General features: G+C 45.3%; 1 protein-coding gene across 1 annotated transcript; it reads left to right on the top strand.

The window, feature by feature from the left end:
• The first annotated feature begins 97 nt into the window (after positions 1 to 97).
• On the top strand, positions 98 to 23097 carry LOC116955423 (uncharacterized). The gene is made up of 2 exons (XM_032976498.2): positions 98 to 265; positions 9390 to 23097. The coding sequence occupies exon 2, from the start codon at positions 9404 to 9406 to the stop codon at positions 11480 to 11482; it is 2079 nt and encodes a 692-aa protein (XP_032832389.2). The 5' UTR covers positions 98 to 265; positions 9390 to 9403; the 3' UTR covers positions 11483 to 23097.
• Positions 23098 to 23668: the final 571 nt, after the last annotated feature.

Genomic DNA, 23668 nt, shown 5'->3' with positions numbered 1-23668 from the left:
CGGTGCCGCGCGGTGGACGGGCGGGGGTGAGGGGGTGACATGCCGTCACTAGTGGGGTACACCTCCGATTACGTCACACGGAGTGGTGACGTCACGCGGAGTGAGGTACAGGCGGTCCGTGCGTGGTGGTGCCGCCGGTCCCTTTGTGCCGAACAGCGATTGTTGGTATTGGCGAGGAGAGTTCTTGTAGAGTTTGAGTTTATTTAGATCGGTGGCGTAAGGGAGTCGACTCCGTGGATCTCTGCTGCTGCCGCTCTCACCCGAGGTAGATAATTTCACATCGTTGTGGTGTTGGTTGTTGTGGTGGTGATGGTTGTTGTGCTCGCTAACATCACTTGGCCCTTACAGTCTCTTAAGCCTATACCGGGGATCTTTGTCTTTGATGGTTGTTTCATCAGGTACAGCCTTAGCTCCTCTGTCTGGCTCGTAAGGATATCAATTCAGTAGCAGCAAGTATGGGTTATAACATGTTAACGTGAGGCCTAGAGATGCAGGCCTATCCATGCATCGGTAACAAGAGTTCAGACAAATAAAGAGCCTATCTACGGGGACCGTAGCCTTGCCATTGAGAATGGCCCTGCAGTGGAAATGTCTTCTCACGTCCAATGACCTTTGCCCAGGCATGCCATAGAGGAGGTAACAGTGATGCGCCCTGCTATACGGAGCGTCCACTACGAATCGTAATGCAGCAGAGTTCCCTTTATTGTGTATGGGGTTTTTTTTACTTTGGGAGGAAAGCAGAGAACGTGGATAAACCCCATGCAGAACATGGGTAGATCATACAAACTCCACTCTATAACGGGGAGAACTTATAAACTCCACTCACTCACTTTGCAGCACATGGGGGAGATCATACAAACTCGCTATGTAGAAAAACATACAAACTCCAATCATTCTCAGTCTGTAGAACAGCTGGAAAATATACAAACTCCACTCAATCACCCTCTCACTCTGTAGAATGGGGAAATCATACGAACTCTACTCTCACGCTGTAGACCAGGGTGAGATCATACAACCTGAATAGGTTTTACCCTTTCTGATAATAAAACAGGTGTTAAAATTTTGATTTAAAGCTTTCGTGACTGCAGTAATTCATATTCTTAGTTCTTTCGGTAAAGTCACAAATAGATATTATTCCCTTCAACGTGACTTTACCGAAAGAACTAAGAATATAGGTGTTAAAATGTTTAAACAATAGATGCCTTTTGTAAGGCATCAAATCAACATTAACCACACAAATTGTGGCAAAACATGTTTTGGTAATATATGCATTATATTATTGGTTCTTTCGGTAAAGTCACGTAGAGGGGAAACAATAGAATAGTAAAAAATATCAAACAATTAAATTCTCACGACGTTTCGACTGCAACACAAGCAATCATCATCAGGTGTGAAAACACAAGAACATTTTCTTGTGTTTTTATTATTTTATTGTTTCCCTTCTACGTGACTTTACCGAAAGAACCAAGAATATGAATCCCTGCAGTCACGAAAGCTTTAAATCAAAATATATGCATTGTCTTTGTAACTAATTGGCCTACACCAGAGACAGCCTTCTTTATGGCCTAGTCTCACCAGTGTTAGGCCAGAGAACGACAAAAGGCGAACAGTACAAAGACAATGCCACATGTTTCAGAGCATTTATAGCACGGGTTGAGCAATTTTATCTTTGGGACCTTTTTGCCAATATCAAAATGATGAAACGATAAGAATAGGTTTTACTCTATATGGCAATAAAACAGGTATTAAAATGTTCAAACACAAAATAGATACTTTTTTCAAGGCATCAAGTCTGCGTTAACCACACGTACTCTTGGGGAAAAAATATGCATTGCCCGACAAACATTTTCTTTACGTATGTTTACTCTAAAAAGCCTAGCTTCTTTATTTTGTGTGAATATCAATTGAGTAGTAACTGTGAATCGATGTCGAGGTGGTAATTTTCAAACGTGACAATGTGGGTCCCAGCCAGACAACAGCTTGTCCGCTGTTGTCTTGCTTTGCTTGTAATTTATTTCGGCCTGGCTTACTGCTTTACGTTACTGAGCAGAGTCTTGTAAAGATTCAAGACTTTATCAAGAGGCTCCTGCCAAGTTTTCTGCAGTAAGGGAAGATTTTACCGAATTTAATCCAATTGAGTAATGTTCCGGTTATTATTTCATCAGGGCATGTTGTGGGCAAAACCAGCTACGTTGTTTGTGGGTTTAGCTATTAGAAGATACAAAAACAACCTGGACGAATCCCACACAAGACGGGGGTAGAACATACAAACGCCACTCCATCACACATAAGATAAAGACAAAGATGCACCCTATAGCCTTAACAGACTGTTGGGGCAAGTGCTGCTAGCAACCCCCTATTGCATGATACATCAGGGCAGGGGTCACCAAACTTTTTTCACAGTGATAACTGAAAGAATGACGAGCGCGGGCCGCATAATCATTCTGTTCAATACTTGCAAGCCAGAACGAAAGCTCGGGGAAAAAGACGAAAAACTAAGTTTAGCATTCCATGTTAATCATGGGTGAGTGGCGTGCTATGCATAAAAAACAAAGACAACCAACATTTATTTACTAAAAAGTTATTAAAGAAGGCGACGTTAGCAAAAAGATAGTTACATCAGATCTAGTGTGCACATATCCGAATCTCACAAACTAAGCAGCAAATAAAGTTAGTGAGATTTGTGAAACTGACGTTTGGCTTTCAAGATATCATCAATGTTTGGTTTGGAATTGCTGCATCGAATCAAGAGAATTGCTTTCAAATGTTCATCAGTCAATCTCGTTTGATGTGTTGACTTCACATACTTCATTTTTGAAAATTTTTGCTCACAGACATAAGTTGTTCCAAACACTGATGCCATACCAGCGGCAAATTTCTTCAGTTTCGGAAACTCAACATCAGGTAAGCAGCGGTAAAATTCAACAAGTTTTCCTTCTCTGTGCTTCTCTTTCAACAAGTAATTTGCTTGCAAATCAATGAGCTCCAACTGTAGTTCAACTGGCACATCATCAAGGTTACAATCAAACGGATTCTGGAACAGAAGAATGTCACTCTCAATTCTGTCAAGATCTGAAAATCTCTTCAAAAAATGCTTTTTCAATCCACGAAGAATCTTTTTCAGAAAATCGAGGTTGACATCTTCAGCGATTGTAGCGCAAAACTCTTTGAAACAGTGAAAATGAGAGAAGCTTTCTCCTTCCAGTTGTGCTTCAAACAATGAAAGCTTTCTCCAAAAAATTTAGATGATTCTGTAGAGATCACAGACGAGGTTATCCTTTCCCTGAAGTTTCAAGTTCAGTTCATTCATGTGGGATGTGATGTCAACCAAAAATGGCAACTTTGACAGCCAGGTAGGATCTGACAGCTGTGGATCAGCTGAATCTTTTTTCAGTGAGAAAAACATCTATTTCGTTTCGGAGCTTGTAAAAACGAAACAGGACTTTACCGCAGCTGAGCCACCTCACTGCTGTGTGATAAGGCAAGTCACAGAAATCAGAATCCATTTCTTCAAAAAAAGCCTGGAACTGATGGTGATTGAGTGTATGTCCCCGAATGAAGTTCACAGCAGAAAAGACTGATTTCAGTACACAAGAAATATCTAAGTCTTTCCCACAGAGTGCTTGCAGATGTATGATGCAATGTATGAACAGAGCGCCTGGAATTTGCAAATCTCCCAACTGAGTCTTGATCTGCCCCACCAGACCCTTCCTCACTCCAGCCATGTTTTTTCCTCCATCAACTGTCACACCTCGAAGCTGACTCCACTGAAGGTTATAGTCTTGCAAAGTTTTTTGTACTTCCATGAAAAGTCTTTTCCAGTTGTTGTTCCATGCATGCTGCAAACGGATGCCAACTCTTCCATTATCTGAAAGTCCAAATTGACACCACAAATGAACACGAGAAGTTGTGACGTACTCGAGAGATCAGTAGATTCATCCAGCGCCAGAGAATACCACAAGTTCCTAGCTTTCTCGCGTATCTGTAGCACTATGTGCCCTCCAAGTTATTCTGTTCTCCGCACAACTGAACTTGCCGAAAGGCTGATACTTCCAAACAAATCGGCTTTCTCAGGACAAGTCATTTGCTGCTTCCACCATAGACTCTTTGATGAAGTTGCCATCAGTAAACGGTTTTCCTCGTTCTGCCATCTTATGCACTATTTTGTAACTTGTACGAGTGAAAGATTTATTTTCAGCAAACTTTCTCGTGAAGAGATTTCTTTGAGTTTCTAAACCACGTTTCATGGACTCATATTTCTCAGAGCGTAACTTTCCAGAAAACTTTGAATATGTTGATAGATGTTTTGTTTCATAGTGACGCCGAAGATTGTACTCTTTCAAAATGGCAACACTTTCGCTGCATATTACGCAACTAGCTTTCTGGTCCTTTCTTTCCACAAAGAAGTACTTTACTCCCCATTCTTCATTGAAAACGCGACACTCGGCGTCCACTTTTCTTTTCTTAGTAGCCATAATGAAGGGTGAAGAAAACGGGATCTGAAAATGAAAAAGACATTGAATTGTTTCCTATTGAAACACAAGAAAAGCAGAGGATTCAGGGGTCACTGGTGAAGCTACGGATCACCAAAGGTGCATATAAAGTTTATAGGTACCTTTGGTAATAGAATATATCACATAATAAGGTTTACAAAATATATAAATAGGGCGGGCCTAAATAAATAGCCTAGAGACCAGCTCGATTAACACCTTGACCGGGGAATTTTTCTGAGCTGGGGATAATATTTTCGTAATAACACAAGGCTTCTATGGCATTGTTATTCTATGTTTGTTACTTTATGACCTCTAATCACACTTGTAGTTCACTTACCTATCACTGTCAAACAAAGAAATCCTTGTTACATACCTATAAAATGGATGACAGGCAAAAAGAAGTAAATATTTTTGGAGCGTCGGACCTGTGTTGACAGCCGGAAAATCTGGGGGCGGGAAAGATGCGTGTTTGTGTGTGTTGCCATGGAAACCATGGTAACGTCAGAGCATAGGCGGAGCTACCACGAGCCGGGGAAGGACTTGGGATGGCACGAAATAAGCAAACATTACAATAAACAAGAAAATCTAGATACAATAATTTAAAATTTAAAATAGTAAATTTAAGGCACATAGCAGTCAGGAGGTCTCTGCACGTGTGAAGATCTCCTAGTATTCCAAACATAATATTTAAATTGTATCACAACGTCTCGTGTTCCATACGTTCTATCAACCAAATTCAAGTACCGTCAGCTGGCCTGATGGACTGACATCGTGGTGACCCCTGCATCAGGGGGTCTGCGGCCAGACCACGCCCGACCGCCGTTGTCTCTGGCCATCTATAGACTATATATTCTTGGTTCTTTCGGTAAAGTCACGTAGAGTTTACCGAAAGAACCAAGAATATGAATCCCTGCAGTCACGAAAGCTTTAAATCGTCTATAGACTGTGTATCATTTTGTCACGTGCATGCGACAGGCGAATGTGGGGAGCAGTGGCTCAGTGTATAACGCATTTTGTGACCAACTCCGTGGACAGAGTTTGATTTCCACTCAGCCAACATCGGTGGCAGTGAATATATGAGCCGGTCCTGGACCTCTCGTGGGTCGACTTGGCCTTAAATAATTACCTCTTGCAGTTCGTAAACATTTTTGGAGAGACTGACAGTCGGGTGTGGTACTGGCCACGCTACATCCCTGTGTGCCATGCCAGCATGAGTAGATGCTGGCTATGAGTACTTGCACGAACAGGATATTTTCTGTTGGTGTACTTTGTGTTCTAGTGTGTAATGAGTATGCACATTGTGTGAGTATTCTCGTGTGTGTAGTGTCGGGAGCGTTAGTGCAGTGGTTAATGTACTGCTAATGCCAGCCGTTAGTATAATTAGGCTAGACCTCGTTGTCGAGGGTATTATTATCAATCGGGATCGTACAATTAATCGTGTGAAGTTATGCAGGTGTGCTGTAAGTATGCCAGATTAAACTCGGCTTCGCTGTCTAGGTTTGTATTATCGATCGGTATAATACAATTATTCTCGCTTTAACATTTACTGATTATGTATTAGTGTATATTATTTAGCTCTTTCGGTAAAGTCACGTTGAAGGGAAACAATAAAAGAATAAAATATATTTTATTATATATATTTTATTATTTTATAATATGAATTACTGCAGTCACGAAAGCTTTAAATAAAAATGTATTAGTGTGTTTATGTCAGGTCTCCAAATTCAAATCTCAATGCAGGATACAGTTCTTATAATTAAGATTATTATGCATGAACTCAGGAAAGAAACACTAAAACACTTCTGTGTTAAGCAATTTTAATTTCTAAACGAAACCTTAACACCCTAATATGCAAACTCTCATGCTTGGAATTACCCCCGGTACCATCGGGGAATTTCCCTCAGTGAGCAGTAAATTTAACCATCAACGGGTGCGTTGTTTCACTTTGGCAACCGCACATATGATTAATTCCACCGTGTAACACGAGCTTAGTTGGTGATAGGGAAAGTCTTTAACACAGGCATGCAACGATATTCTAAACAAAAGGCAATAAAATATATTATACCCCAAAGGCAAATGTATACGTCAATAGATTCATCGGCAAGATTATGCAATTAAAAAAAAACTAACGACTAAAATACTTCTAAATGACCGTATCCACATAACTCAATGGGCAGCAATGTTCTTCATGATCAGTTGATATTTAATACACCACCTTGGAATGTCAACCCTTCTTGAAACACAAAGATACTTTTTGGAACAATCTTATTTGTCCCGATATGCGTGTTGTGTCTTCTTTGCCACTTGTTCAATTCTTTGCGTAAAGCAGATGCCGGGCAATGCGTCGTGAGGGTGTGGGTGTGGGGGAAGGTCATACAAATGGCTTTGTTGCTTTTTTTTGCTCGGGGCGTCGGCTTAGCTGCTCGTCCGCTGGCAGATACAGGCTCTTTCCACTGCTGGAGGAGCTGCGTCGGCACGTTGCTGGTCCTTGAAGATGCTCGATCACGCTTGCTGCTGGTCCGCTGACACTCTTGCTCACGGGCGGCTGGTCAGGCTCTTTCCCCTGCTGGATGAGCCGAGTCGGCACAACGATTGCCCGTTGGCAGCTGGCACCCTTGCTTGGTTGCGCTGGTTGTGCTTGTTGCGCTGGTTGCGCACTCTCTACTGCTGCGTGCTCTCCCGCGGTGGACGATTGCTTTCGTCGCTCGTCACTCTTTCTCTCGGGCTGCAGCTGCTGCTGGGAGCTGGCACTCGATGTAGATTAAAACTATTTTAGCGATACTTCGTCTTTCAGCTCTGAACTCACACTCAGTGACACATCGCTACTCTATAGGCCTTGCCATCCTCGGTTGATTGCGGGGCCCACCCCGGAGCCTGCCGCTTTCCGCCCTCTTCTGTCGATCGCCAAGCTGTCCCTTGTCGAGATGAATTGTCGAGCTGAATTGTCGAGCTGGATCACTCACTCTCAAAACTAGAAAATTGTATTTGCACACCTCTTACACAACTCTGATAGCTTAATACGATACAGCTTATCGCAATCCTCGATTCTGCAAGCGATTCAAAACATCAGGATGAATGTAGAATAAACTTTCAGCGATACTCTGTCGGTCCATGCCGAACTCAGCACCTAACATCACCTCGCCCCTCTTCTCTGCGGGACACAGCACCCATTGCTAATGTCTCGAGGCCATGCCTCGGAGCTGGCTTGCTGTCCTCTTCCGAGCTGCTGTCTCGCTGTCTCTTGCCGAGCTTAAATGTGAAATTCTCTCCTCTCTCCGCGTCTCTTGCGAGAGAGGAAAAAAAACAGATGCCACAGCAGCAGCGGCCTGGCTGCCCCCCCCCCCCTTTTTACCTTTGACTGACTGTTTTACCATCACATTTTGTTTGTTTGCATTCCCAACCCCTCTCTTCATGGTTTCTCCTATTAGGGAGGGGAGGCACTCTTCCTTCATGCGTATTTTATGGCTCCCATGTGTTTGTGTCAAATTGTTGGAAGACAAAGGTGGCCGGGAAGGCTCTGATTTCATGGAATACATATTATCTGGTCTTGTGTGGTTGACCTATTTTCTTGTACCTCTAATGAATTACCCCAAGTCTTATCTCTTGTGATTATTATTTGGTTTATGTTTAACAAAGATTTCTAATGTACCATTAGATGTTACCTCCAGTATTTCAAGGGTTGTATTAACTTTTGCTCCCTGTCTGCATCCAGGGATCCGTGCTTTTTATTCTCGAAGTCAGAGATATCCCGAGGCTTAGTTTGGACTTAAGTTTTTGTGATTGTAGGAACTCATGTACTTTGGTTCTCTTGGTAAAGTCATGTAGATAGAAAGATACAATAAGAAATAATATAAGGAATACTGCAGTCTATAATGTCGACTTATTCTTATAGCCAAGCCTCAACTTTTTCCGTAACAAAAAAATCAGTTATAATGTCTGTTTGCCCTGTGCTCTGTGTCTGTGCCTGTGATTCTGGATATGTTTGTGAACTGTCAAAAGTGTCAAGCAGGTCATGGTATGTGGTCCTTTGGCAATCTGGAGATTTTGCAGATAGTCGCTAACCTCTCTTTGCCCCGGAGTTTATTATTTAATGGCCTTTTACGACCTCCAGCTGCTTGGTGCTTGTGGGAGGTGGCGGTGTTTTATTTATTATTATTATAAAAAAATTGGCAGAATTAATTTTTAATATTCATTCTTGGAAAAAGGCCTATATATACAACAACCTCCTAATGTGCCAACTTCACACTATAAAATATTAATCATATTTTACGTTAAAAAACTTCCCATTTCGTGTCTGGATCGGTGCAGGGTAAGGGAAAATCAAAGCAGGAAGGTTTTACGTATGACAAGCCAGGAACCAAAGCAGAGATTTCCCATTTCCCTTCAAGTTTACGGGTTGCAGATTTTCCGATTGCGGCAATATTCAGAAACGTAACCGGACCCGCCGCATTGGGCTATGGTTTTTGTTTTTACTTTACCAGCTAAGGCCCACTGAGCTATGTAAATCTTATTCAGAAGCGACCTGACCACAAAATGTAGCTCAATCACGTGGCTCATCATGTGGAAATGTATAGCAACTAAATACTCTCAACGTGTGACGTTGATTCTAAATATGGAGGGAAAAACTGGAGGACCCAGAGGAAAATCCACACAACCATGGGTAGAACATGTAAATTCCAAATATACAACAGGTGTTGGCGCCAGGATCGAACCCACAATCTCCTGTATGCCAGGTGAGGTAGTTAGCATCTTCTAGCCACTGTGGCGTAAGGTGTGATAGCGAGCTGTATTCGTGTGTGATGTATTCCTATATTGTCTGTGAGCGTACGGAGTGTGCTCGCACATGATGTGTATGCATATTGATGTATATTGTTGGAAATTTGTGACTATCTGCAGAATCAATCCCATTGATGGAGAAGAGACACTCGGCAAAGCCAGTTGCGAAGAGTTACCAATGCGGCAAGTGTACATACAGCACGGATGACATCGGTGTGATGAAGAATCACCAGGAAACACACAAGGACGAGCAGCCCTTCAAGTGCACCGTTTGTGGGATAGCGTTCACACAGTCATCGCATCTCGGCAGACATGAGAAGACACACACAGGAGAGAAGCCTTTCAGGTGCACTGTGTGTGGGAAGGTGTTTGCAGAGTTGTCAAATCTTAGCAGACACCAGAAAACGCACACGGGAGAGAAGCCCTTCAAATGCAATGTGTGTGGAAAGTCCTTTACACAGTCGTCAAACCTTTTTGTGCATCAGAGAATACACGTAGGAGAGAAGCCGTTCAAGTGCACCGTGTGCGGGAAGGCGTTTAGCCGTTTGTCAATTCTTAACGTACATTATACAACACACACTGGCAATAAGCCCTTGAAGTGCACCGTTTGTGGAAAAGGATTTGCAGAGACATCACATCTTAACAGGCATCAGAAAATCCACATTGCCGAGAAGCTCTTCAGGTGCACTATTTGTGGGAAGGCATTTGGATGGCCATCAAATCTTGACTTGCATATGAAGACGCATACTGGCGATAAGCCATTCAGGTGCACCGTGTGTGGGAAAGCATTTACGCGGTCAGCTACTCTTAGCAGACATCAGAAAATACACACAGGCGAGAAGCCCTTCAAGTGCACCGTGTGTGGAAAGGCGTTTGTACAATCATCACATCTTGACACACATGGGAAGACGCACACGGGCGAAAAACCTTTCAAGTGCACCATGTGCGGGAAGGCGTATACACGGTCGTCGTATCTTCACAAGCATCAGAGAACACACACAGGGATGAAGCACTTCAAGTGCACTGTGCCTGGCAAAGCCTTTGCATGGTCAGGAACTTCTAATTGTAACAAGCGAGCACCGAAAGAACCAAAGAGTAAGCGAGCACACACAGGAGAAAAAGCCTTCAAGTGCACCATGTGTGGAAAGTCATTTTCACGGAAATCAAATCTTGATGTGCATCGGAAAATACACACAGGAGAGAATCTATTCAAGTGCACTGTGTGTGGAAAGTCATTTTCGCGGTTATCAGTTCTAGACATACATCATACAATACACACTGGCAATAAGCCCTTCAAGTGCACCGTTTGCGGGAAAGGATTTGCAGAGAATTATCTTCTTAACAGACATCACAAAATTCACATTGCTGAGAAGCTCTTCAGGTGCACTGTGTGTGGGAAGGCATTTGGATGGCCATTAAATCTTGACTTGCATATGAAGACACACACTGGCGATAAGCCCTTCAAGTGCATCGTGTGTGGAAAGGCATTTACACGGTCATCATATCTTCACAAGCATAAGAAAATACACACAGGCGAGAAGCCCTTCAAATGCACCGTGTGTGGGAAGGCGTTTGTGCAGTCGGCACATCTGGATGCACATGGGAAGATGCACACAGGAGTTAAACCCTTCAAGTGCACCATGTGTGGAAAGTCATTTTCACGGAAATCAAATCTTGATGCACATCAGAAAATACACACAGGGGATAAACCCTTCATGTGTAACATGTGCGGGAAGGCTTTTACACGGTCGGCATATCTTCACAAGCATCAGAGAACACATGCTGACGAGAAGCACTTTAAGTGCACCGTGCCTAGTCAAACGAATGCACGGTCAGAAGTCGGAAACGGACCTGAGCATATCCAGGGGAAGCACAAAGTGACATTGCTAAATGAGAGTCAAAGTTCCACAAAGAGTTCTACAATGAGTCAGTTTCCAGTGAAACGGGAACCAGATGAGAATGCAGACTTTGAAACGTGGCCAGAAGTCAAGGTGGAATGTGAAGGAGTGAAGGTGGACGATGAAGGAGTGAAGGTGAAATTAGAAGGACTGAAGGAAGAATCTCAATATTCAACTCCAGGACCAGACCTTCGGGTGGATGGAGGTTGCGTGAAGCGGGAGGAGGAGAATCCAAACTATCACGGAGCGAGAAACGACCCCCAGCATGTTGTGAAGGTGGAGGTATGGGTGGACTTCTTGGACAAAGCAGAGTAGTTGGGGCGGCAGGTGTTCGATTTCTGCTCATGCCAGCACCAGTAATGATTACACTCTAACATAATTTTTGTTCCTGGGTACTTAGTGTGGCAGTCAGAGTGATAGCTTTGGGGGGCAGGGTGTTTCTTTGATTGGGGAGAAGCGAGGGACGTGCAGGGGTGGCTTTGTGTGAAAGTGGTTGCAGGTGTGTGGGATTAGATTGACTCGTGGGCATGCTGTGCTAATCAAATGAAGGAAGGGTCCAAGGGTGTGATTGAATAAAAGGCCCTGCCGCGGGGAACCAAGGGAAGGGGGCAGGGGATTTCATTCCGCTCCTCGCCTTGTTTGCGGCGGCTGCTGTGCTGGAGATGGAGACTGAGGCGGGTGGGATTTTATTCCACTACTGATCCAGCTCAAATTGGTCTGCTGATCCTGCTCGATGGCCGGACTGATCCTGCTCGAGGTGGCTGGGACTGATCCTGCTCAATGGCCGGACTGATCCTGCTCAAAAGTGGCTGGGACTGATCCTGCTCGAGGTGGCTGGGACTGATCCTGCTCGAGGTGGCTGGGACTGATCCTGCTCGATGGCCGGGACTGATCCTGCTTCAGGTGGCTGGGACTGATCCTGCTTCAGGTGGCTGGGACTGATCCTGCTCGAGGTGGCTGGGACTGATCCTGCTCGATGGCTGGGACTGATTCTGCTCGAGTTTAAAGGGGACTGATTCACTGATAGTGTTCTCTTTCTGAGCCGGGCGATGCTTTGGGCGTGCCTTTGGGGTTTTGCTCAGCAGGTTTTTCCCTCCCAGCATTCGTGGTGGAGAAAGTCGGTGAAGCCGTGGTCGTCTGGTTGTTGTATGACGGTGTTGGTTGTTGTTTTGTTGTGAGGGTCATTTGGGTTGGTATAGTGGCTTGTGATGCGTGCACTCCTCCGGGGAAGTAGTAAGCCTGTTGCCCTTTGACAATGTAAGATTTGTGTAGAGATTGAATTCTAAGTAAACCCTATACATTTGAAATATACCGGCAGAGGTCTTGGTTATATTCCGCACACGGTCATTAGGAGCGTCGCGTGAAATAGGGGCCCCACTATAATCGGATAATGCGGTCTGAATATCCATTCACCAGGCCCTTAAGATGAATGGATATTCGGACCGGATTATCCGCAAAGCTGTTTCTCTAACCATGGAGAAACAACCCCCTGAGACGCCGATCAAAACCATCACGTTACCATACATAGCAGACATTACCAAAGAGATTGCCAAAATCTTAAACAAACACAAGATCCAGGTCCGATTCAGTACAGTACACAAAATCCGTGATCTAATCCCATCTGTGAAGGATGTCATTCGTGACATGCAATATCCGGGAGTCTACAAACTAAGTTGCTCCGGTGGTGATTGTTACATTGGGGAAACAAAACGGCATGTGTCGGACCATGTTCGCGAGCACAAGGCAGATCTGAAACACGGCAGGACTAATACCTCCGCCGTACCTGACCATTGCTATAACGCTGTGGGCTCTCATGACATTGTTTTTTCCGAGACCAAGGTGCTCTGCAAACCTTCCGGCTACTATCAAAGGTTTGTTCATGAAGCCATCCAAATATATAAACACAGACATAACTTCACCCGAGAAGATGGATACAAATTGAGCAATCATTGGAAGGTTGTTATTAACCAGGTAAAACCTTAACTGCTTCATAGTTTGCCTTCATATCCGCATCTCCAGTTTTTTCAGTCTCCTACTCCCAGCCCCGCTTCCCAGCCCCGGCATTTTGCCGTGCTTGTTTTCTCCTACTCCCAGCCCCAGTTACTGCCCATCCCCGGCATTCTCGTTCTTTCAGCACCCCATTCCCCCTACCCCACACCTCCACCCTCTCTGTCTCTCCTCACTGGCTCCGCCCCCCCTCTCTTACCTATATCGCCTCTTGATACAAGCACCCCTTTGGCCCACTTCAGCAATTGTTTCTTGCTTTGGTTGTCACACCTGATGACGGACGCTTGTGTTGCACCCGAAACGTGATTTATTTTATTTTATACCTACGTGACTTTACCGAAAGAACCAAAAAGTATGGATCCCTCCAGTCACGAAAACTTAAAATCTAGAATGAACAAGAAACATCTTAAAGTGACTACACGCAACAGAAAAATCCAGGAAAAAATAGCAAAGTCTTCCAGAAAAAACACCGTATTTCAACGCAGGGGCGGAGCCAGGATTTTCAGCCTGGGGTGACATTCAACAAATTTTAATTTCAAGAATGATTGAATGAGAAATCGGCTATACCCTACGCCATTGGTTGGCGACACACTGACAATGCAGTTGCACAGAGTCCGCCAGACTGAGTGTCGTACACTTATACGCAGAATGTTTCAGATTTTCTATTTTTTTTCGGGGGTGACAATTGTCTACCCTGTCACCCCCCTGGCTCCACCCCTGTTTCAATGCTGTGTGCAAAATTCCCAGTGGGATGCAAGTCAAACAATAACAACCATGAGACAATTTAGATTAAAGTTATCAGGCTAACTCTGTACTACTACAAACATGGCTAAACCGAAACGTTTTTAAAATCACCAAAATAAAGCTTTAAAAACAATGTAAAAGTGATCATAGGAACTGTGATTCAAATTCAACAAGAAACGATATACGTAACATGTATGACCAAACTTTGCAGCCATCGCTGGCTGCATGCGTCACTCCATAACAGCAGGAGTATCAGTAGCAGTATCAACATTTTTCAATACACCTTTAAAGATCAGCACACTATAATCAAAACTCATGATCATGCTTGCAGCGGTCATCCGGAACGATACATGTGTTTTTTTTACATAAAGCATGTCCCAAAAGGATGCATCATTACACTAAATGTTACTTTTTTGAATTGCTTATGCCTAAAAAGTATAGAAAATGGCTATTATTCCCCATAAACTTGGCTTTTGTGACCAGGACTTTACGTGAACAAAAAAACACGAATTCACCCGTTTTCTCATTGAAAATAGGTAAATTTCAAAATGTCACTGTCTTGAAGCCAAGTGAATCCGTTCAGATACACTTAACTCAGGACGCAATGCGTTTATTCTAAGACCACAATGGGGTAACTATATAAACGTAACCACAACGAGATAACTACGTAACCAGAAACTACCACGGGGTAACTACATAAACGGGTCAGGTCAGTTGGCACACTGTCTGACCCAAGATGCCGAGCACGAAGACCGGAGCCCGAGGAGAAGACGTAGCACGGCAGGTTCCATTCCAGCAGACAGCCCGAATGGGACCCCGGGACCTACCTTTTATGCCCCCCAGCGTGGCCTGGCTCTGCCCTCAGCCACGCCCCCTTCTGGAACTTGCCATAAGATTCTGGGCCATACACCACGTGTCCCTTCTGTCACCTTTGGCCCACATCATTACCCTGTCCTGTCACGTGCCCTTGCCAGCCAACTGGGCTGCTATGTCCTCAGATGCCCTCTCTCTGCCAGCCACCAGAACCATGCCCCTTAGGGACCCTTTTCCATTACATAGCACACCCTGCTGGCAGAGTGGGCTATTACACTACCAATCAGTAACTGGCGCTAGGTGCCGTAGTGACCCATTATATGTCACTACACATAGGTGGCACAAGTGGCAAGGAAATTATGTTTGCTGGTCTAACAGGCAGCTTTATAAACGACTCGGATCAGATGCCAGACTGCTGCACACTCGGGTGTGCTCACATCATCTCCTGTGATGCTTTGTCAGGATGGCATCTGCAGACAGCCAAAGCGAGTAGTGAGATGATGATCTGACTGACCTTAATTTTAAGTGGTGCGACTTTGTTCAGAGCGGCCCTGAGGTCTTGTTCTGCTTGGTTGGCACAGATGTTTGGGTCAAGAGAAGTTGATGCAATGGATTGGATGTTTGCAAGTGAGAGCCTGAGGGTGCGATGGTCAATGCCCTTCAGGTTATGAGTAATGCAGGATGAGTTTGCAGCAGGTGGCTTGGGTGAGTGGAGATGTGTGAGGACGGAATGGTGATCCGAGAAGGTGACCTTAGACTGGCTAGATATGGAGATGTGACGGTCCGAGTCAGATTAAATTATTAGGTCCAGTATGCTCTCAATATAAGTGGGAGAGGTTCGAGTGGGCCAGTTTACAACGGCCAGGTTGTGGCAGACTCATAGGTCAGCCAAGCATTTATCAATGGAATGTATGGAAGGACCGGGCAGTTCAAATCACCAGCGAATGTGAACCTGTGCGGTGATCTGGGTAAGTAATCGATGAGATTCGAGAGCTCACTGAGGAACATGGAGATGCTTCCTTCTGGGGGACGGTAGATGAGTTTGAGTGAAAAAACAGGTTATAGTGATGAGGAACAGTGACTGAAATTCGTAGGTGGATGAAATGATCGATAATTATTAGAGAGGTTTGATGAAAATATTGTTAGAAAATGACAGCCAGGCCCCCGCCTTGGCGATCCATCGCGTGAGGGACACGAAAGATGCTGTAACCGGGGGAAGAAACTTCTGCTGTAAGAGCGGGAGGGATGTCTGGTATGAACCAGGTCTCGATGATGAGCAGATCAATTTGGTGATCATGGATGATATCGTAGATAAGTACAGATTTATTTGTGATTAAGCGGGAATTTAGTAGGACGAGGCAAATGAAGGACAAGGTAGGTGAATGAGTGTGATGAAACCTTGGTCCAGGGTTCTTTGTAGTAAGTGGAGAGTTTTTCCGGGAATCACAGCTCCTGCCACCCCTGCAGCCACGGGACCGACGATGATGATGGTGACGACCATAGAGGAGGCCGAGGTCGGCGAGCTTGGAGATGAGGCTGGTGTCGTGTAGATAGTGCAGAGTCGCGGCGTAATGAAGGTCGAGGAGGTCAAGGTGAGAGAAGCAAGCAGGACCTGGGTTCGGGTGAACTCCGACCAACATTTTGACCTGTGGAGGTTGATGAAGAAGTGATGACAGCGGTAGCAGCGTGGCGCCCAAAGCCGTAGTCCGGTGGGTTCGGCAGACCGTGCAGTCCGGACACACGTGCACAACCAGGGAAGGCGAGCAGCTGAGCACCAACGTAGTGCAGTCCAATAGTGCACGCCATTAGCATGCGCTCCCACACATGGCGGGCACATATACGTCAACATTTGTTGAGCGTGTACATGCGCAGATACGACACGGGCACGGCGCCTACGCAGGAGTGGCCCGATGAAAACGAGGTCCAGTGAAGGAGATAAAATTAGGAAATAAAGAGATGAGGGATTTTGAGAGAACTTCTAGAAGCTTTAGAAGCATGTTTTGTGTTTTCATGATAATGTTCACGTATTTAATAGCGAACTGTCCTGCAGTTATTTAACACTGCCCCACAGGTGTGGCACACAATCTCTCCTCGTGCGGCAATGAAATTGTAGCAGAGTGGCTCTTTGTCAAATAATTCGAAAAAACATTTGCACGCAAGTTTTTCAATAGTGCCGGGATAATTGATAGGGTTAGATTGGTTCCGCATGCAGAGAGCTAATCGTCTCCACAAACTGGTATGCAGGAGTTCATGGGTTCGATCCTGACTGATGCCTGCTGTTTATTTGGAGTTTGCATTCTTCCCGTGGAGGTGTGGATTTGTCTCCGGGTCCTCCGTTTTTTTCCTTCCACATTTAGAATCAACGTGCATTTAGGCTATTTGACTTATACATTTTCGCGTGATAAGCCACTTCACTGAGCTATCATTTGTGATAGCCAGGTCGCTTCTAACAAGAGCAATATAGCTCAGTGGGCCTTACCTGGTAAAATAAAAAATAGTTTAGCTTAGTGTAAGCGGGACTTCTAGCTAGTGCACAGAAGTAAGCCACAGCTGATTGTGCAGGGGCTTCCCTCATCTCACACCGATGCAATTCGGCCCTAAATGAACCTTTTTGCGGCACCCCAGGGTCCTGAATAAACGGAAGTCAAAATATATATTCTTGGTTCTTTCGGTAAAGTCACGTTGAAGGGAAAACAATAAAATAATAAAATATATAAAACAATAAAATTCTCGCGACGTTTCGACTGCAACACAAGCAGTCATCATCAGGTGTGAAAACCAACGGCTGCTTGTGTTGCAGTCGAAACGTCGTGAAAATTTTATTGTTTTATATATTTATTATTCTATTGTTTTCCCTTCAACGTGACTTTACCGAAAGAACCAAGAATATGAATCACTGCAGTCACGAAAGCTTTAAATCGGAAGTCAAAATCTTAATTTATTTTTGGCTACTCCGCCCCACTGCGCACATAAACGCAGCGACCCACCTGGCGCGGATCATTCTGTTGTCATGTGCAAGCGTAGCGGCGAGGACGAATGCGCAGAAGAGCTGAACAAGCAAATGCACTCCATGCTCGGGTATGGGCAGTATCATAAGTATTATCCAAAGCTGCTCAAACTGCCGACACGACTTAAGTCCATTATTTATCATAACGGATTGCATAATACAGTGACACTGCTCTCTTATCTTCATTATTATTTGTGACTGACCAAAGTCTGCCGCCAGAATCAATCAATGACAATCCTATCACCTGCAGATATTTAACAGATGAGATGCTTTGCACCATTAATTCCTCCTGTTTGATCATTATTCTCTTGTTCGTATGTGTAGTGGGTTCCACGGAGACTGGAGACGTCTTAGAGGCAACACGGTTTATTTATAAACTTTAACAAGACTCCCCTTAACTCCCACTATCTAGGGAGGTACAGCCTCTGGGCTGGCATGCCCTCACACTGGGTTAACCTGGCTCTCAGCCCTCCGGCTATCTGTGTCCTAGGGGAGGCTAACTGACCCGACCCATCCAAGGTACGGGTCCTGAGCACTGGTCCGAGCTAGGCCCGGCTCTTACAAGGATGTCGGGCTCAAGGTCCCAGGGTCCTAGCTAGGGAGCTCCTCTGACCCGACCCAGCCAAGGTACGGGTCCTGACCACTGGTCCGCGCTTGGCCCCGGCCTTCTAAGGACGTCGGGTCCCGGGGTCCTAGCTAGGCTGCTCTTCTTTCTTCGTCTTTGGAACACTGCTCCGGGCTGTGCTTGAGGTGCCCCTTTTATACACTTCCCGGGGACTCTCCGCCCCCAGTACCGCCCCCTCTCTGAAACCTTCCAGGGGACTCTGGAAGAACCCCCCCAGCCCCTCACCTGGGGTCTGGGGGGGAGAACCCGGCCCCTAAACGGTCTGGCTCGCTCCGACCTTCCCCAGCTCAGGGTGGCACCCCTATGGGCCTGTGCTCGAAACTGCAGGTAAGTGTATATACGGACAGTATACGATGTGAAATTCCGATGCTACATTGCATCTAATCATATAGGGTTTTGATTTAAAGCTTTCGTGACTGCAGTGATTCATATTCTTGGTTCTTTCGGGAAAGTCACGTTTCCCTTCTGCGTGACTTTCCCGAAAGAACCAAGAATATTATACATATAGGGTTTTTTTTGCGGTTAAGCCATAGTCTCTACATACCGCTCATATCAATGTGGATAAGAGGAGCGGCGCCCCACTACTCTGTAGAGTAACATTGGTATAAACGCTTGTTACAATATGAACAGTGCATTGAAAACGCGTACTATTTTATGTACTGTTTACAAAGTGTGTTCACAAATCCACACTTACAAACACGATGATTGACAGAGGGGTGTAAATTATTTTTCGATAGTGTATTGAAATCGAGGTACTGCAGGTAAGTAGTTTTCAGTTTTAAAGGCATAGTTTAACAAGACAATACTTGCCACCATCCTTCAAACCCATTGGTTAAAAAGAGCAAAGTTTTTTTTTACATGAAAATATGTGCGAGAGCCGGAGGCTTATGGGACCCTGGGGTTCCGCCATAAGGTTCAAATGTTGGTTATGCTAACACCAGGCTACTGCATGGATAAACATTCGACCGTAGGAAGTGGTACCAGCGTGGCACGACGCCTATCTGATACAGTTGATGCATGGGCAAGTGACTGACAATCTGTGTATGAAATGGCCGAGCGTGAGTTTGTGATTGTGTATTTGAGCGCAGTCGTGTCACGGTGTGTTCGGTGTAAGAGTGTGTTCGAGTTGTGCCAGCACTCTGCCTTATCTGTACTATCCGGGGCGAGCTCGTTTAATTTTTTTTATTTTACCAATTAAGGCCCACTGAGCTATATAGCTCTTTTTCAGAAGCGACCTGGCCACATGATATCTCAATTAAGTCACTTATCACGTGGACATTTATAGCAGAGAAATACTCTTAAACACATGTTTCGAAATGTGGAGAGAAAAATTCCCACGACCAAGGGAGCGAGAGGGAGCGAGCGAGAGTGATGCAAACCCCAAATATACAGGCGTCAGGTTCGGAACCAAACCCACGGACCTCCTACAAACTAGGTGAGGTAGTTAACATCTCCCAGCTTCTGTGGCACCCTAAAGTGAACTAGAAATTCGGAGAGTTTGTCACCCCCACCCACAATTCTGCATGTATGTTAAACTTTTATAGAGTACTAGGTGTAAGTACCCGGTGTTGCCCGGGCGAAAAAGACAACACACACATCGACTTACACACACTTTCTATGTACATGAGTTTAGCGGAAGAAGCAAGGAACAGAAATATTAGTTGTCCGCACACAAGCATTATAACTGTAATATTAGCAAGGTGATTATTTTAAAAATAGGTTTCTATCAACGTGATTTGACACAAATGTATCAGTTTAGACCAAGTTATTAATTAATTATTAGTTCTGAGCACAAACGAAAATATGTGATTGTTCACGCTTACGGTGGCTTTCAGACAGCATACATTAATTTTTCGTCTCCCCCCTCCTCTTTTCAGAACATAGATGGACTCGTCCTTCTAAACAAACTGCCAAATCGCTGCCCGTGGTGCTAACGTTTTTAAAAAAAAAATACAAACACCGTTTAAAAATAAATAAATGCAAACCGCCACTTCTTAAAAATATTTCTTGCCGTTGGTTTTCACACCTGATGATGACCGTTTGTGTTATGGTCGAAACGTCGTGAGAAATTTTTTTGTTTTATATATTTTATTATTTTATTGTTTTCCTTCAACGTGACTTTACCGAAAGAGCTAAAAATATGAATTACTGCAGTCACAAAAGCTTTATATAAAAATTTGCAAGGTGATGAATGAAATGCCAGGTTTGTATGTACATGAGTTGAGTGAAAGAAGCAAGGAATAGAAAAACGTGTTGTCTGCACGCAAACATTATTAATGTACATTCATTGTGTCTCGGTAAAGTCACGTAGATATAAAAAGAATGAAAAGTGTAAAAAATATCACACAATACCATAAAACAACCGCCATTCGGCACTAAGTGGCGGTGACGTCACCACGACGCTCATGCCAGGCTATGTGCACCTTGAGGCCACGTGAAGTGTTGAACGCCCGCTGGCAGTAGGTCACGGGGCAGACCCAGATGCCACAGGTCGACTGACTGAGACGACTGGCTGATGCACCACCTGTGCCCCCTACTGTGCCAACTTGCTGTGCTTTAGCCACCCGGCGCGCCGCTCGTTGTGAGTGTCGCTCGTTCGCCCTCCGTTGTTGTTGGAGGACGATTGCCTCCAACTGCCCAGTAGCATCCTTCACGAGCCTCCTTCACAGAGGCCACTCAGCTCCACATCCTCCTGTACCACATCACTCCATCTAGCCCGTGCCGCGCCCGTTTAACCCCCACGATCCGGCCGAACAAAAGCTGTTTACACATGTGGTGGCTGGGCATGCAGGCTACATAGCCCAGCCAACACAGCCTTGCCTGCCGGAAGGGCTCACCGATGGGACTTTGTCCACATCTTTCAAGGATTTTTGAGCTCCTCACACAATCCAGCCTGGTTAAACCCAGGATGGATCGTAGGCAGGCCAGCCTAAATGCCTCTAACTGGCGAAGATGTTCCATTAGGGGGGTCCACGTTTCACAAGCGTAGAGAAGGGAGAGAATGACTGACCGAGAAGACCTGAAGCTTCATGCGGAGCGACAGACCAGGTAGCTTCCACACAGCATTACGCAACCGATGAAAAGATAATGCCGCTCGACTGATTCGGAGTGAAACCTCTGCTGTAAAACCGGAGCCGGTCATGAGCACACTGCCCAGGTATGGGAAACTCTCCACTCTCTCCACAACCACCCCATCACCATTTGTGAGTTGTGGGCATGGAGTGTCCAATGGTACAAATACCCAGTCAGGTGCTTAGTTTTGGTGGGGCTGATGGTAAGGTCCCACCTCTTAGTGGCAAGCTCCAGGTTCAGCAGCAGCGCCTCCAACTCCTGAGTGAGCAGCAATTACCAGATCATCAGCATACATAACATGGTTGAGCAATAGGGAGCCATCCCTTGACCGCACCCAGGCATCGATCAGCCTCATTGTATCTGTACCAGATGGAAATTCCTCCGGTACAGCTATTGAAGGCTTCATGAACTACGTGGTCAAAATAGATGTTAAATAATGTGGGAGCCAGAGGACATCCCTGTCGCACCCCCAAGGTGTACAGATAATGGCTCCGACTCCCGGCCACGTAGTTTTACCCAAGCCCGCTCGCCATCATGAAGGTCCTTAATGATCGTGAGCAGAGGGTCAGGAACTCTGAAAGCGCGCAGAACAACCCAGAGCCCAGGCCTACTGATGGTATCATAGGCCTTGACCAGGTCAATAAAGCAGAGACGTAGGTCTTGTTGGAATTCCCTACACCTCTGCTGTAGCAGACAGACAGAAAATATGGCAGCTGTGCAGTACCGGCCTTTCATAAAACCCCATTAAAACCGCACAATACCATACACACCATGCTATATACACAATACCACGCACACAATACCATACACACCATGCTTTACACACAATACCATAGACACAATACCATACATACAATTCTGTAAACAGCCGACTATACACACCATACACTATGGTATACACACAATACCATACATAGCATGGTACACACACAATACCAAACAACACAATACCAAACACACAGCACTGTGTATGCTATTGTGTGTATAGCATGGTGTGTATAGTACGGTGTGTATGGTATTGTGTATGGTATTGTGTGTATAGCATGGTGTGTATGGTATTGTGTGTATACCATGATGTGTATAGTAGGGTGTTTCTGGTATTGTGTGTATGTTAACGTGGTTATTATTGTGTGTATGGTATTGCGTATGCTATTGTGTGTATACCATGGTGTATCACGTACAGAAGAAACCGATGATCTCAGTACACACCTTGATGGACTGCATTCTGCTTGGCAAGCCAGGGGCATTGCACCTCCATGCCTACGAAAAGGGAGGCTAGCAACATTATATCTGTTGTGTGGTGATCCACCAACTCTTACCTCATCAGCCAAATACTCTAAACACATGTTTCTAAATGTGGAGGAAAAAACCCAAGGACACGGAAGATCTGCTGCATGTTGGAATGGCTGGACAGGCGATGTGGAGGCGCTACTGTTGCACTGCAGAGACAATGCGACGCTATCGTGGATGGATGATGATGCAGTCTCCCGGGTGCTTCTCGTTTGATGATCTCATGGCGCGTGCGGTAGTGAAAGTTTGTTAACGCGGAAATTCGATTTCATTGTTTGAACAGTGTCCATAATGTGTCACTTGCGTGAACGTGAAGTTTCGTAAACTGAACGTTCGTCTATCTAAATATACAGTCTGTTCTCCTTCCTATAATGTGTGGTGTTTTCATAACGTCAATTAGATATAACATAACGCGGATACAAATTGAATATACCGTGATCGAGCGAATGGAACTTCATTGCGCGAGTAGAAATAAGCGGTTGTAATTCCCATAAACACGTAAAACTAAAAACTAAATCCCTAACTACCTCGAAACCATTCCACTCAAGAGAAAAAAAACTGCTGGCAGCAGCTATTCAACCGATACACCCTGGGGATTCGAGCTCTCTCACACAGGTGCTGCTGCCCCGAACACATTCCTGCGGAGGGAGCTGGTAGGAACGTTGGGTTGCTCGGTAAATGGCCAGGGTCAACGGCGGCGTGATGTATTCCGCAAATATGCCCGACTGTGAGGGCGGGCATAAGCCTGCGTGAGTAGGTTAAACGTTGAGTTTTATAAGGGCACCACGGGGTAACCAACCCCTCCCCACCCAGCCCCTCCCCACCCTCCCCACCCAGCCCCTCCCCACCCTCCCCACCCAGCCCCTCCCCACCCTCCCCTCCCCACCCAGCCCCACCCTCCCCACCCAGCCTCTCCCTCCCCACCCAGCCCCTCCCCACCCTC

Source organism: Petromyzon marinus, chromosome 59 (assembly GCF_048934315.1).
Source record: "Petromyzon marinus isolate PM22_M1 ecotype Great Lakes invasive population chromosome 59, UKy_Petmar_22M1.pri1.0, whole genome shotgun sequence".
Classification (NCBI taxonomy): Eukaryota; Metazoa; Chordata; class Hyperoartia; order Petromyzontiformes; family Petromyzontidae; genus Petromyzon; species Petromyzon marinus.
Note: the sequence above shows the minus strand (reverse complement) of the source record. Positions and strands in the feature narration are given on the sequence as shown.